We start from the raw sequence: 12,462 nt of genomic DNA on the forward strand, positions 1-12,462 counted from the left end.
GCTGGGCCGCCCGCCCGCCCGCCCGCCGCGCGCGCTCCTTGGCGCCGGCCGGGCGCGCTCAAGGCCTCTGCATGGCCCCCGCCCGCTCCCCGGTGGCTGCGCGCAAGGCTGCCTGGCTGAGCGGCGCTGGGCCCGGCCTGGCTGCGAGCGCGGCCACCAGGATGTGGCAGGGGAGCGGCGGCCAGCAGCCCGGCCCGGGTCTGACGTCAGCGCCCCCGCCCACCCGCTCCCCTCGCCCCCGCCTCCCGCCACCTTGCTCTCCGCCCTCTCCGGTCCCCTCGAGCGTCAGGCAGACCGGAGTGGGCCTTCTGGGGTCTCCTGCCTCTGTGCGGGCCGCCTGGGGGCCGTACTTACCGAGGACAACAGGAGGGAGTCTGGGGACAGACTCCGGCGAAGTGGGGGTGGGGCCTCTCTCTGCACCTCGGATTCCGTGTCCCTCCCCAGAGAGTCAACAGGAGCACTTTCCCGCCAGAGGCCTCTGAGTCCCTCCCACGGGAGTGCGGTGGGGTTGCGGCTGACTAGGGACCCGCGCCCCACGTGTTTCCCCACGGCCCACACACAGACTTTAGGAGGTGGGGCCCTCCGCAGGTTCGGCTCCCCCTACACACACACTAGGGCGTCACATCCCTCTCCCATGACCTTTCTGAGGGGCTTTGATGAGGACGGAAGGGTCCTCGGACTGGTTCGGGGTCTGCTTACTGGAATGTCTGGACATGCTCCTGGTTGTGGGCACCTGGTCCTCAGTTTCCTCAGCTGTGCAATGGAGCACCTGGCCTCAGGGCGGTCCAAGGTCCCTCCCAATTCCAGGTTCTTCTTCTTTCTTCCAACCTAAGGGTGGGACTCCTTCCCAAGGAGCTCCTGCTTCAACCACCCCCTTCCTCAGGGTTTCTCTTTTGGGTGGGGGGAGTGAAGGCCCTCCTTTTCATTACCACCTGGAGACAGGCGAGGGCCACATGCAAGTCAGGAAGGGGTCCAGAGCGGCCAGACCAGACCCCAAAGGGTGCTCCCATGTTAAGGCCAGAGTCTCCGGTGGAGAGGGACCCCCCAAACCAGTCCACTCCCCCTTCTTTCCCCATTACATCTGCCCTTCCAAATTTTGCCCGGTTTCCAGAAGAGAAAAGGGAGGATAAAGCTATTGAGGCCTCTGCTGGGTCCCCCAAGCCCACCATCTGTGCACCCCTCCCTCCGCCTTCAACAGGATTCCCCACCCATGGGGTTGTGGCTGCACCTTGGGGACTTGACTGTCTGCTGGGCAAGTTCGAGCAGGGCCCTTCCGTGTGTCCGTTTCGCCTTCCCGCTGGCCGCAGCTGCGCGCAGACGGGTCTGTGCAGAGCGCCAGAGTGGGGCAGGGCCGTCTCTTAGTGCCAGGGAGTTTGGACGCCTGGGTGAGCCGGCCCCCTGCTTAGAAGGGGGAAGGACATCAGGCAGTAGAGCGATCTGATCCAAGTCCTGGGCTGGGACAGGGCTAAGTGGGATTCCTATCCCTGTCCCATTGTGCTTTGTGCTGAGGACTCAGTATTCAATAGCTGCCTGCTGTTTCCCAGGCACACGCTCTTCTCCTAGCCTGGAGGGGGGTCGGTCAAGTTCCCCAGCTGTCTCAGGACCAAGGTGGAGTGTGGTGGGAGTAGGGGTTCCCCTTGGTTCCCATGTTCTGTCCAAACGTGACACTGCCCGCAGGTCCATGGGCATTTCAAGTGCATGATTTTTATACAATCCCAGGTTATATGTCATCACACCCATCTTCCAGGTGGGAAAACAGAGGTGAGAAAGAGGGGTGGGTCTGAACAACTGAACCTCCCCACCCTCACACAGATTCTGAGTCTGAGGACACAGGTTCTGGCTATGTTGAGCCCTAGCCTGACCTGTCCTCCCACCCTCCAACAATCACAGGCAATTAAAAATAGTTGTGGGACGTACAAATCAACCAGCCTCATGAAACGGTCACATCCCAGGCCCCAAAACCACGGGTCAGGGTCTCCGTGGGTGGGAGAGCGGAGGTGCGTGGACGCACTCCCGGATGCTCCTCAGGGGCAGCGGCCGGGGTCCTTTGGCCTGTGCATCCTTCTGTTTCTAGTCCTCAAGCTCCAGGACCGCTTTCATTTCCACACAAGCACTGTGGGTTTCCCACTCTTGTAAGGAAAGCATCCATTTTGAAAGAACAGAGGTGGGCCGGTGGCTTCGGGAAGGAGCCCCTCCCTTCTGCTGCCTCAGGACACCGCACCCTCCCAAATCTCGGACAGGCTGCCTCCACCGGGAGGACCGGCCTCACCAGGACAGGGTCCCACTGCCCGGGCCAGCTGTGCTCTCACTGGGAGACCGAGGAAAACGTTCCAGCCTCCAGAAGGGGGAGGGGGACAGGCAGTGGCCCCCTGGAGCCCCAGAAGCAGTGTTCCCCCACCGTCGGCCTTTCCGTAATTAGTAAAGTAGAATCGAGCCTGCCACGGGGTGGGCTGGTGGCTCGAGCCTGATCGATTTTGAATCATTAGGCAAATTGCAGGCAGGGGCGGAGTGGGCTGGATGGGGGCAGGGCGCCCCCCATTCTCACCTCTGTGGGGACCTTAGCCGCGGCAGGGGAAGCTCTCCCACGTCAGCGTCCCCTCCTGGAAACTTGCCATTCAACCTCTGGAGCCCGCGCCGGGGCTGCCAGGGGCCTCTGCAGGCGCTGGGCAGTCCCTGGGCTGTTCCTAGGCAATGCCCACCTTCTGTGGGACACGCCTGGCCCGGGAGAACCTAGAAGCACAGCCTGGGCTCCTCTGACCTGGAGACTCCCAGTGTCCAGAGAGCAGTGAGAGGACTCGCTGGGGGTCAGGTTTCCTCCCCGCCTTGGGGGCCCAGGCGTCCCCAGCGCTCCGATGGCCATGGCCCACCCTGCCCGGAGCTGCGATCTTTACCCAGTACCCTCCGCCTCACCTCTTCTCGGACAGGTCGTGTTTCTGCTTGTTTTGGTGCCTGTGGTCCAGCTAAAGATACTGGGGAAGGGGTGGAATACCTAAAATTTTTACCTCCCGTGCTTCTCCACGGCCCCTCCATGGTTCGCGGCTGATTTCTGGTTCGATTTGTCTCCCACAGAAATGAAAGTTACCGGCCGCTGCGCACCCCTTCTTTTATTAGAGCGAGGTTTTAATAAATAGTGGCAATTAATGTTCCCCCAGTCTCGTCGGTGCCCGAGGCCTGCGCTGGTCCCAGCTTCAGCCCCCCAAACCTGCAGACGCCCCAAATCCTGGCCGGCGCACACCTGGAGGGGCAGCGTCCTCCTGCCCAACTCTTGCTCCTTCGTTCGGGCGGGGTCAGAGGACTTATTTAGATTTGGGGGGAGGGTGTTAGGATTTTCCGGCCTGGCGGGGGTCCCGGCAAAGCTGACCACGCAAGACACCCTAAGGTTTCACCATCTGGACGTCGGGCGCAGGGACGTTCCCAGCGCCGAACCTGAGGCGCAGCGATATTGGGGTTTCGTTTCTGGCGGGCCAGAGCCCCTAAGCTTCCTGCCCGCGGCCTGGGGGGCGCGGGGTCGCGTGGGCCCGAGGGTTGATGCTCTGGCGGACGTGTTGGCAACAGCTGCGCTGGATCGATCCCCGCGCCCGCCCAGGCTCCGTTGCCTCCGCCGCGTCGCGCGGCTCCATCGAATCCTCATCGCTCCAGGGCCGCACCGCCCGCCGCGTTCTCGGCAAACACGGCGCTTGTTTGCGCTAGGACACCCGAGCTGGGCGTCCGCGGCCGCCAGGGTGTGTATCTGGGGGCCTCGCGTCTTAGTCCTCTTCCCCAGCCGCTGGGCCTCGGTGGGTCCGGAGTTCGAGGAACACAGTCAGCGGAGGGAATTCCACTCCCTCCAACTCCCCTCATTACTCCAGGGTGGGGGATCGTAGTCAGGCCGGGAAGGCGCGGGGGGCTTTCGACCGCACTGCTCTGTCCGCTTCTCAGTTTCCCCACTTTTAGGGCGACACTCAGGGGCTGGGGATCGCAGAGCGCGCGCGTGCTGCTCACTCTCCTGCCGCTCCCTCTGCCTGCTTCGGCCCAACTCTGCGCGCGGCGGGTCCAGGACGGGTACCGGAGCCGGGCTGGGGGCTGGAGCCTCCGACGCCGAGGTAGAAAATGCGGCGAGGCCCAGTTGGAGGAGCAGTTAGAAGGGGCTGGGGAGACGAATGCGCCCCCCTACTTCGGGCTCAGGCCCCTCCTCTCTGGGCTTTGCAGAGATTGTCGCCCCCCTTGAGTCAGTGAAGAAACTAGGAGTCTGTCCCCAAGTTTGCAGTCGGGGAAACTGAGGCTAGGCCCCGCAGGGCGCAGCCGCCGTCTCCTGGAGGATGGAAGAAAAGGACAGGACGCGCTCTTGGGCTCGAGGACACCTCATTACCCAACTCCGCTGCCGGCGATGGTCGGGGCACTGCAGGCCGCGGACTTCCCCGGCGCAACGAAACCCGCTTCTGGCGCCGCGCTCCAGAGCCGCCCAAGCGCCACCGCCGCCGTAAAGCTTTCGTCACCCGCCGCTGGGACCCTTGCCCACTCGCGGCCCAAGCGCTGTCTGGCCCTTCCTGCAAAGGAGGCTCTGACAATTAAAAATGTAAATATGTTTGCATTTAATCCTCAACGCTCTCCCTTGCCGAGAGGTAGCAGGCGAACTCCGGAGCCCTGTGTCGGTTTGCGGAGGCCTCAGCGGGGCTGCCGTGGGGGCCCCTTCCAGGAACCGCCTTGGCCCGGCTCCCAGCCCCTGGCTCCGCGAAGTCCGAGAACGCCGCTTTCCATATCCGGATTGTCCGGTCTTGGGCCCGGGAGCCCAGGACACGACGACAGAGGCGGGGAGGACAGACTTGGGCGAGCGCCCACTTTCCAGACGCGGAGACCGAGGCCCCAGCTGAGAGTGAAGACCCCGCCCTCCAGGCTCCGAGCGTCCGACGCCCCTGCCCCAGGTGGGTTATTCTCCATGGCTTCCGCCAGGGAGCCTGGCCCATGCCTGGAGCCCCATTAATGCGCCATTTGTCTGAACACACAAGCGCCCTTTCCGCTCAGTTAGGGAGGGGACGGGGAGGTAGAGAAGGCTTGTGCCCTCCTTGACAGCAAGGCTGATCCCCTTCTTCCCCCTCCCCCGCCGCCCTCCAGGTCCATCTCCTCTGCCAGTGTCCCTTGCAGGTGAGAGGGCCCAAGGGACACTGAGGATTTGAGGCTGGGGCGAGGGGGGGTTAGGCGTCTACTAGTCGAGAACGGAGGAAGGGAGCTGGGCAGTTCAGGTGACCTAACACGCTGGTCTGTGCAGCCCCCACCTCAGAGCTGAGGCCTCAGCCCCTGCCTTTCCCGAGCAGCTTCTAGGCTTGGGAGAAGGAGAGGCAAACAACTCCGCTATCACTCACCCCCTTGGGGTCAGGACTAGGGCAGGCAGAGACTTCCTGGGGGAGAGGAACCTTGAGGCTGGGTTTTGTAGGATGTCTAGGTGTTTGGGTCAGGCACCTGAGTCAAGGATAAAAAAGACCCCGTATAATTTCTGAAGGAAGAAAGCTGGGCAGGGGCAGATGGCTGGTATTCGCTCAATACCTTGCAGGCCTTCATTAAAGATATATTTGTTGAAGGAGTCAGTGAGATAAAGGTGGGGAAGGACGGGAGGGGGAGGTGTCGGAGCTAGGCCTTGAATGCCGGGCTAAGAGGAGGCTGCACTTGGGGAGGCTGGAAGGAGCATCCCAGGTTGGCCTTTGGAACAACTCCCTCCAGCCTCAGGCTGCACAGAGGGGGTCGTGGGAGACACACTGAGTGTAGACCCTCTTCCACCCCAGTACTGTGTGTGCTGGGAGGGGGTGGGGAGCTGTTTGTTCCTGAGCCCAGCAGGTGAGTCACTGTGTACAGAAAGGAAAGGCTTCTCTTTCCTTCAGTCATCAGCCACCTCCTCCCTCCCTCCCTCCCTCCCGGGAGGTGGGGGTGGGGGTCCTGCTAAGCTGGGGGCATGTTGCTCCCAGCAGAACCCCACCCTATTTGTCCCCCCTCTGCCTCAGTTGAGCAGAGACTGGGGGATGACTGCCCCATTTTTCCATGAGGAAACAGGCATGGGGAGGTCCTGGGCTTTGCCCAAACCCCCTTGAGCTAAGCCCCCATGTTCGCTCACTTTGTGTGAGTTATGGGGACACCTCGGAGTGTCCAGCTGGCAGTAGAGTTGGTCTCTGAGGCACCATTGAATGAAGTCCTGACTGAATTTGTAGGGTGTGGGTTCCAGCTACCCAGAGCAACCCCAGACAGGGTCCTTCCGTCCAGTCCAGCCCTTCAGACAAGCCCAGGGAAACCAAGACTCCCTAGACTCTGGCGTTGGGGGACAATAGCCAGGAGACCAGCAGGAGCAGTCCAGCCTGCACTGCAGGAGGATCCCCTAATCGGAGGCCTGTGACCAGCAGTGAGGGAATAAGGGTGTAGAGAGTGTGGTATCACCGCGCCCTGGCTCAGCCGGGGCCAGTTAATCATTAAAGGAAGCAGAGGGGAAGAGTCAGCGGGGCTCCTCCTAAAAAAGACCACTGCTGTCTCCACCCTGAACTCTCTGGAATTTGACCCCTCAGGGAGACTGGCCATGGACTGAGGGTCAGAGCCTGGTGCCAGCACTTCCACACTGTGGAGTCTGTAGAGGCGGAGGGCGGCCTCAGTTTCTCCTGCTGGGAAGGAAAGGGGGTTCTTGATGCTCCCCTCTTTGCTTCTCTCCAGTGCTAAAAGCTGTGATGCTGGTTAGCCCACCTCAGGATCTCTCATGCCCCTCTGCCCTCCAAGCAGTCCCCCGTGGCTTTCCTCTGTAACCATCTCATAATTAATGCCCAGACTTTGTCTATGTGAGAACCGCTGGGGTTCCCTCTCTTCTTCTGGCTTAAATAAAACAAGCACAACATCACACTTCTGTCATTGCTGAGCCCCTGTGCATCGGGAGGTAAGAAGACAGAGCCTCACCAGCAGTGTTTCCTGGGAGCCAGGGCAGGACCTCCCCCAACCCTGTCCTTGCCCCACCAGCCCCTCACTAGGAGGAGAGAGAGAGGAGGCTGGGGGTCCCGGAGTGAGAAACCAGGGACAGACACTTCCTTCTTTCTATCAGGGACCCTATCAGCAGAGCCCCCTGGTAGGTCCTTGCCACTGTGTATAGGGACCCTCTGAGCTGGACATTGTGAACCCCACTTCACAGGAGGCTCTGGGAGGAGGCAGCACAGATACGGGGCAGAGGGGTTTAGGTGGCTTTGGGTTAGCCTCTGCCCACCAGCACGCTGACTTTCTGTGTCTCGGGCCTTCCCAGGGCTGGGACTTTTTCTGGATTTGGCACCCTTAGGCATCATCAGAGTGTCAGCCTCAGTTCACCTCCCCTCTGCCTTGGCAGGTGGGCAAGGCCAGGGCAGTCACCCATTTTCTGGGTGAACAAACCGAAGCTCCAACTCGCTGGCTGTCTTGACAGTTACATATGTGGGGCGTGGACTCAGGCCCCTGATGATGGGCTCTGGGTAATGCATTCTATTTCTCGTGCCTCAGTTTTCCCATCTGCAAAATGTGGATCTTGTTGAATTTTTGTGAATTGAATACAAGTTGTTTAGATTAGACCTGGACCGTGGGAGGTACCATTGTTCTAACGTGGGGTGGCTGGGTGCAAACTCAAGCCTGTGTTTGGAGCCCAGGACTGAGCAAAGCTGCCAAGAGGGCAGCTCAGGAAGGGGAGTGACTTGAATGGGGAATGGGGGGTCCAAGGACAGCACCCCAAGAGGGGCCTACTGGATGCCGATTCACCCTGTGAGATTGCTGCCCCTAGCACTGTGGACTGGTTATCTGCTGCCTGTGTCTCTCTCCCCAGCCCAGAAGTCCATGGAAGTTGCTAACAGCATCTGGGGTGTCCTGGTGTTTCCATTGTCCAGCTCTGGCCAGGGGCGTACAGCAGGAACACCTGCCCCAGGGGTCTGTTTAATTGTGCTAAAGAATTGGGTTGAGGCCTGTCTAGTTCATGATAACAGCTAAATATGTGTGTGAGAAAGTATGTGCCTTGGCCCTGCACCCCTCATCCTCCCTTTGGGGGGGCTCTGGGAGAGGTGTGAGGCCAAGCCGGGCCCTGGTTTGGTGGCTGGAAACGGACTGGCCCCGGCAGGTGTGGTGTGTGGACTTCATGCCTCAGCACTTTCTGCCTGCAGACAGATGTATGGGTGGAGGCAAACTGGCAGTGGATTATTTATGCCAGGGCTAAAAATTCCAACCCTGGGGCAAAAATAGTGGAGGAGGTTGGCACTGTGTGGTCATCCTGCCAGCTGACTCAGCTTGCTCAGAGGAGGTTTTGCCAGTCAATCTCTGTGTGTGTTTTAACTTAAGGTGTCTGGTGCATTTAACCCAGGCTCTCAACCCTGATCACATGAAATGGAGCCTGGCTTCTAATCCAGTCTCAAATCCATTTCTTAGCTGGGGGTTGGAATGAGTTCTCACAACTTCTCTGGGCACATTTTCCTTGTCTGCATGAGGTCCCTCCTCCCATGAGGATGAAATGAGAGAATTTGTGAAAGTCCTTAGGGGCTGACCAGACAGGAGCTGTTGTCTCTATCAGCCTGTTTGGGGGCCAGGAGGTTGGGGTGGAGGGGATTGCAGAGGCAAGGCAGCCAGAAGAAAAAAATTAGAAATAAGTTCAAGAGAAGCTGTTTCTGGCAGAGAGCGAGTCCACAAAACCCACATCAGGTGGTTCAAAACACTTGCCACAGATGGGCTACAGTTTTGGCTCTGAGCTTCTCAGCAGGCAATGCAAAAAGAGCAACACAAAAAATGTGCATATCTGTGGCCATGCACACAATTGTGGCCATAAGAAGGCATGGTCATGAGCCTGCATGTACGTGTGTGTAGGCAAAATTCTAAAATGACCCTCCTGATCTTTGCCCACTGGTGGCTTGAATGTGGCTGGCTTACAGACAATGAAACATGGCAAATGTGATGGGTGTCCCTCCATGATTATGGTGTGTTATGTGAGACCGTGTCCTGGCAGAGATTCTCCTGCTGGTCTTGAAGAAATGAGCTTCCATGTTGTTAGGCGTCTCTAGAAGGGCCACATTGTTGGGGCACAGTTGGGGCATGTTTTAGGTCCTGAGAGCAGCCCCCAGTGGACAGCCAGAAAGCAAAACAGGATCTCAGTCCGACAAACATAAGGACTTTAATTCTGCCAACAGCCACAAGAGCTTGGAAAAGGAGCTTAAAGTCTAGGAAGGAGCTCAGCCTGGCCGACACCTTAACTGAGGTTTTGTTGGACCTGAACAGAAGAACTGGTGATGTGTGTTGTTTGATGCTGGTAAATTGTGTTGATTTGCTATTCAAAACTTATTAGCTAACTAGTACATAGGGTAACATGCTCTTGCTTTCTGCATTTCTATCTGCCACCAGCTCAGTAGAGACCTCCTGCTCCTTCATCAGTTGCACACATGGTCATCATTGGTGTTCTGCATTGATTGAGAACCTACTGTGTGCCAGGCTGTGCACTAAGTATTTGACCTGGATCATCTTGATTCATCTTCTCTCCTGTCACAGGAAATTGTGCTCATTTTCAAGATGTGGAAACTGAGGCTTGGAGGTTTAACTGAACAATTCCAGAGCACACAGGGGTAAGTGTGTGCTTGAGACAGCTTGAGGGTGTCAGGCCCCCATGTCTCCCTTTGGCTGCCCCTGGAGGTTTGTCCCATGTCTTCATCTCACCAACCTATTGGCTTTCCCCCAGCACAGTGGCTGTCAGAGTGACCATCCCACCTGCTGAATCGGTGCCCTTAGATGTGGGGGGCTTCCAGATGTGGGGAGCCAGCTATCAGGGCTTCCATGAGCCTCCCAGACAATCCTGATGCATGCCTACATTCGGGAACAACAGAGAGAGTGAATTCTGCTGTCTTGTGCCTCTGCGTCTTTGCACAGGCTTCTCTCTCCTGAGGAAGGCAAAGCTCCTCACTGTCTTTTTGCAGAGGTCACTCCTCCTTGGTTCTTCAGACCTCAGCTGGTGTCACTGCCTCAGATCAGCCCCACCCTGTTTCACAATCTCACACTTCTGTGTCTCTTACAGGGGTCTTAATACAATTCATAATGATATTTTTCCCTGGAATATTTTGTTTAGCACCCTTCTCTCTGACCAGACTATGAACTTTAAGGAGGTAGGGACCTGGTGCACAATAGTTGTGTAGTAACTGGCTGATATATGCGATTGAGTGAGTGAATGAATGAAAGGATGGATGAATACATGAATGAATGAATGCCCCTACCTTTCTGTTTCCCCATTGCTAAGAGAAAGGAAGGCACATTTTAAACAACTCGTAGCCGTATCTCAGCCTGAAGCTGCCAGAAACACCAGCTCCCTTGGCAGAATGCATTGACCCACCTTGAGGTGGAGGAGTGTCTGGCTTTGTGGAGCAGAGGTGGGAGGCTGCAGGTGGGGAGGGGGCTGCGTCAACATGCTGGGCAACAGTCAAAACGCCCCCCACCCCACTCCCAGCCATGCCTCTAACAAGAGTGATTTGCCAGTGGGGGGCTGTGATGTGTGTGTGTGTGTGTTCATGCTCCTGTGTGTGTGTGTGTGTGTGTGTGTGTGTGTGTGTGTGTGTGTGCGCGCGCGCGCGCAGTGTACAGCCTCTGCAGCAGCCAGGACGGAAAAGCCCTTTAACACACAAAAGCTGGAAAGGCACATTAAGCCCATTATCAATATTTTGCCTGGAAAAAATACAAAAAGCATTTTCTTCTCTGAAAAATTAATAACCTGGAAGAGGGGGGGGTCTGGGTTTGATGTCTAGTGAGTGAGGAGAGGGGCAGGCTTCACTCTGCCCCCAAGGGGGTGCCTGGGTCCCTCTGAGCAGTTTCCCCAGTTATCCCATCTCTGGTTCACCCCCACCTGGTCCTCATCTGATAGAGCCCCCAGCAGGACTTCAGCTATAAGCTTGTCCCCCAATCCGCCTCCATCCTCTCCTGGAGGGGGGCATCCTTCCCACCTGAGGCTCTTCCAACTCTCCTCAAATGGGCCGTGTCCTTCTGTCTTTATGCCTTTGTTTCTGATGTTCCCTTGTCCCTCTGCTCTCCCTAGGTAACTCCTACTCTCCCTGCACAGTCCAGCTCCAACGCCCCCTCCTTTATACAATTTCCCCTCCCTTCCCAGACAGAACCCCGCTGCCCTTCCCTGGCCCCCAACCACAGGGCACTCACTCCCCCCTGGGACTCCCCAGCCCTGGGTGTCTCTCTCTGGCCCACTCAGTGTCCTTATGTCCCACCCATAGCTGGGGGGCTCCTGAGAGCTAGGCAAGAGCTGGCCCCTCCAGGACCTCAGCATCTTCTGTCAGGTATTTGGACAATAAACAAGGCTCACACCCACCTCTCCTTAGGCCTGGAGAGATAATTCTAGATTCTGGCTGGGGAGGAGGAAAAAAACCACATTCTTCTGAAGTCTGTTTCCCTTTTTATAAAACAAGGAGTTTGGATCAGATTTTAAATTTTGGAATAATTTATTTTCTCACCCATCCCCTAACACATTTTGAACTCCTTCTGTGTGAAGACTCTTCAATGTTCTAGACATTGAGAAAAATGGCCAGCTGGCAATAGAAACTCGTAGTTTGCAAACAGCATTGCTGTCTGCAGCTCTCTGTCCTCCTCCTTCACCCCCCGCCCCGCCCCACCAAGGGCAAACCATTATTCTCATTTTATTGAGGACACTGAGGCCCCACCAGGATGCACCTGGGTCTATTTGGGGACATCTCTCGTGATGTCCCAGGCTCTGGGTGCCCTGACTAATGGGGACCCTCTCCAGTTTTGTAGAGGCAGGGAGCTGTCCTTGGTGCTGAAGCTAGAACTGGAGGTCTTGGATCTGGGAATGGGGTTTCCCTCCTAGCCCACCCATCTGAGTCCCCTCCCCTGCCCCAGTGGTCAGACCCCATGTTCCCCCTCTCTGCTAGTCTGGGAGACCCAGGTTCAGTCACTTTGGGACTGTCAGCCCCCCAGTTTGCCATTATTGTATCCTGATGACCTCCCTTCAGCCCTGCACGATGTCTTGTACCTCCCCCCAACCCTGCCCGTCATATCCTGTGCCCCTACCCAATCCTACCCAGTCCTTCACGTTAGCCCCATGGGGCTGGGAGTATCAGAGCCCAATTCTGCTTTCTCCTGTGTGAAACAAATGAGCAGACAAGAATCTAGGCATCTGGACACCGAGGTATGACTCCACAGAGACCCTAGTCCCTTTATGTACACTAGCCTTGCCCCCACCTCAAAGCATGAAATAATCAGGGCTGTGGAAATCCAGAGCCTGTACTTGAGTGGTCTAGGAGGCCTTTCTGGGGTAAGTGACCCCAGCAGAACCAGATAGTGTAAGGTGGGATGGTTCTCGTTCCAAACCCTGAGCTGAGCTTGAAAGGTTGGGAAAGGTGGGCAGTGACTCATTCACCTGGAGGGCAGAGAACCGAGCTCGTTAGGGGAGGGGATCAGATACACAGCTTCTTCAGGGCAGGGGAGGAGTGGGCAAGAGGGAATATTTTACCCAGG

General features: G+C 57.4%; 1 protein-coding gene across 1 annotated transcript; it reads left to right on the top strand.

The window, feature by feature from the left end:
- Positions 1-4,227: 4,227 nt before the first annotated feature.
- Positions 4,228-9,539, top strand: LOC123813915 (translation initiation factor IF-2-like). Its single transcript, XM_045831365.1, has 2 exons — positions 4,228-4,901; positions 9,487-9,539. Exons 1-2 carry the CDS (start codon positions 4,367-4,369, stop codon positions 9,537-9,539), a joined length of 588 nt encoding a protein of 195 aa, XP_045687321.1. The 5' UTR covers positions 4,228-4,366.
- The last annotated feature ends 2,923 nt before the right edge of the window (positions 9,540-12,462 follow it).

This window comes from Phyllostomus hastatus, unplaced genomic scaffold, assembly GCF_019186645.2.
Source record: "Phyllostomus hastatus isolate PE091 unplaced genomic scaffold, TTU_PhHast_1.1 phas_contig_159, whole genome shotgun sequence".
NCBI classification, from domain to species: domain Eukaryota; kingdom Metazoa; phylum Chordata; class Mammalia; order Chiroptera; family Phyllostomidae; genus Phyllostomus; species Phyllostomus hastatus.

Bases quoted from the DNA above. Each gene is read 5' to 3' on its own strand.
- LOC123813915 (XM_045831365.1), top strand. From the start codon at position 4,367: ATGGTCGGGGCACTGCAGGCCGCGGACTTCCCCGGCGCAACGAAACCC. The intron at 4,902-9,486 runs GTGGGTTATTCT...CTCCTGTCACAG, and splicing joins GTCCGACGCCCCTGCCCCAG to GAAATTGTGCTCATTTTCAA.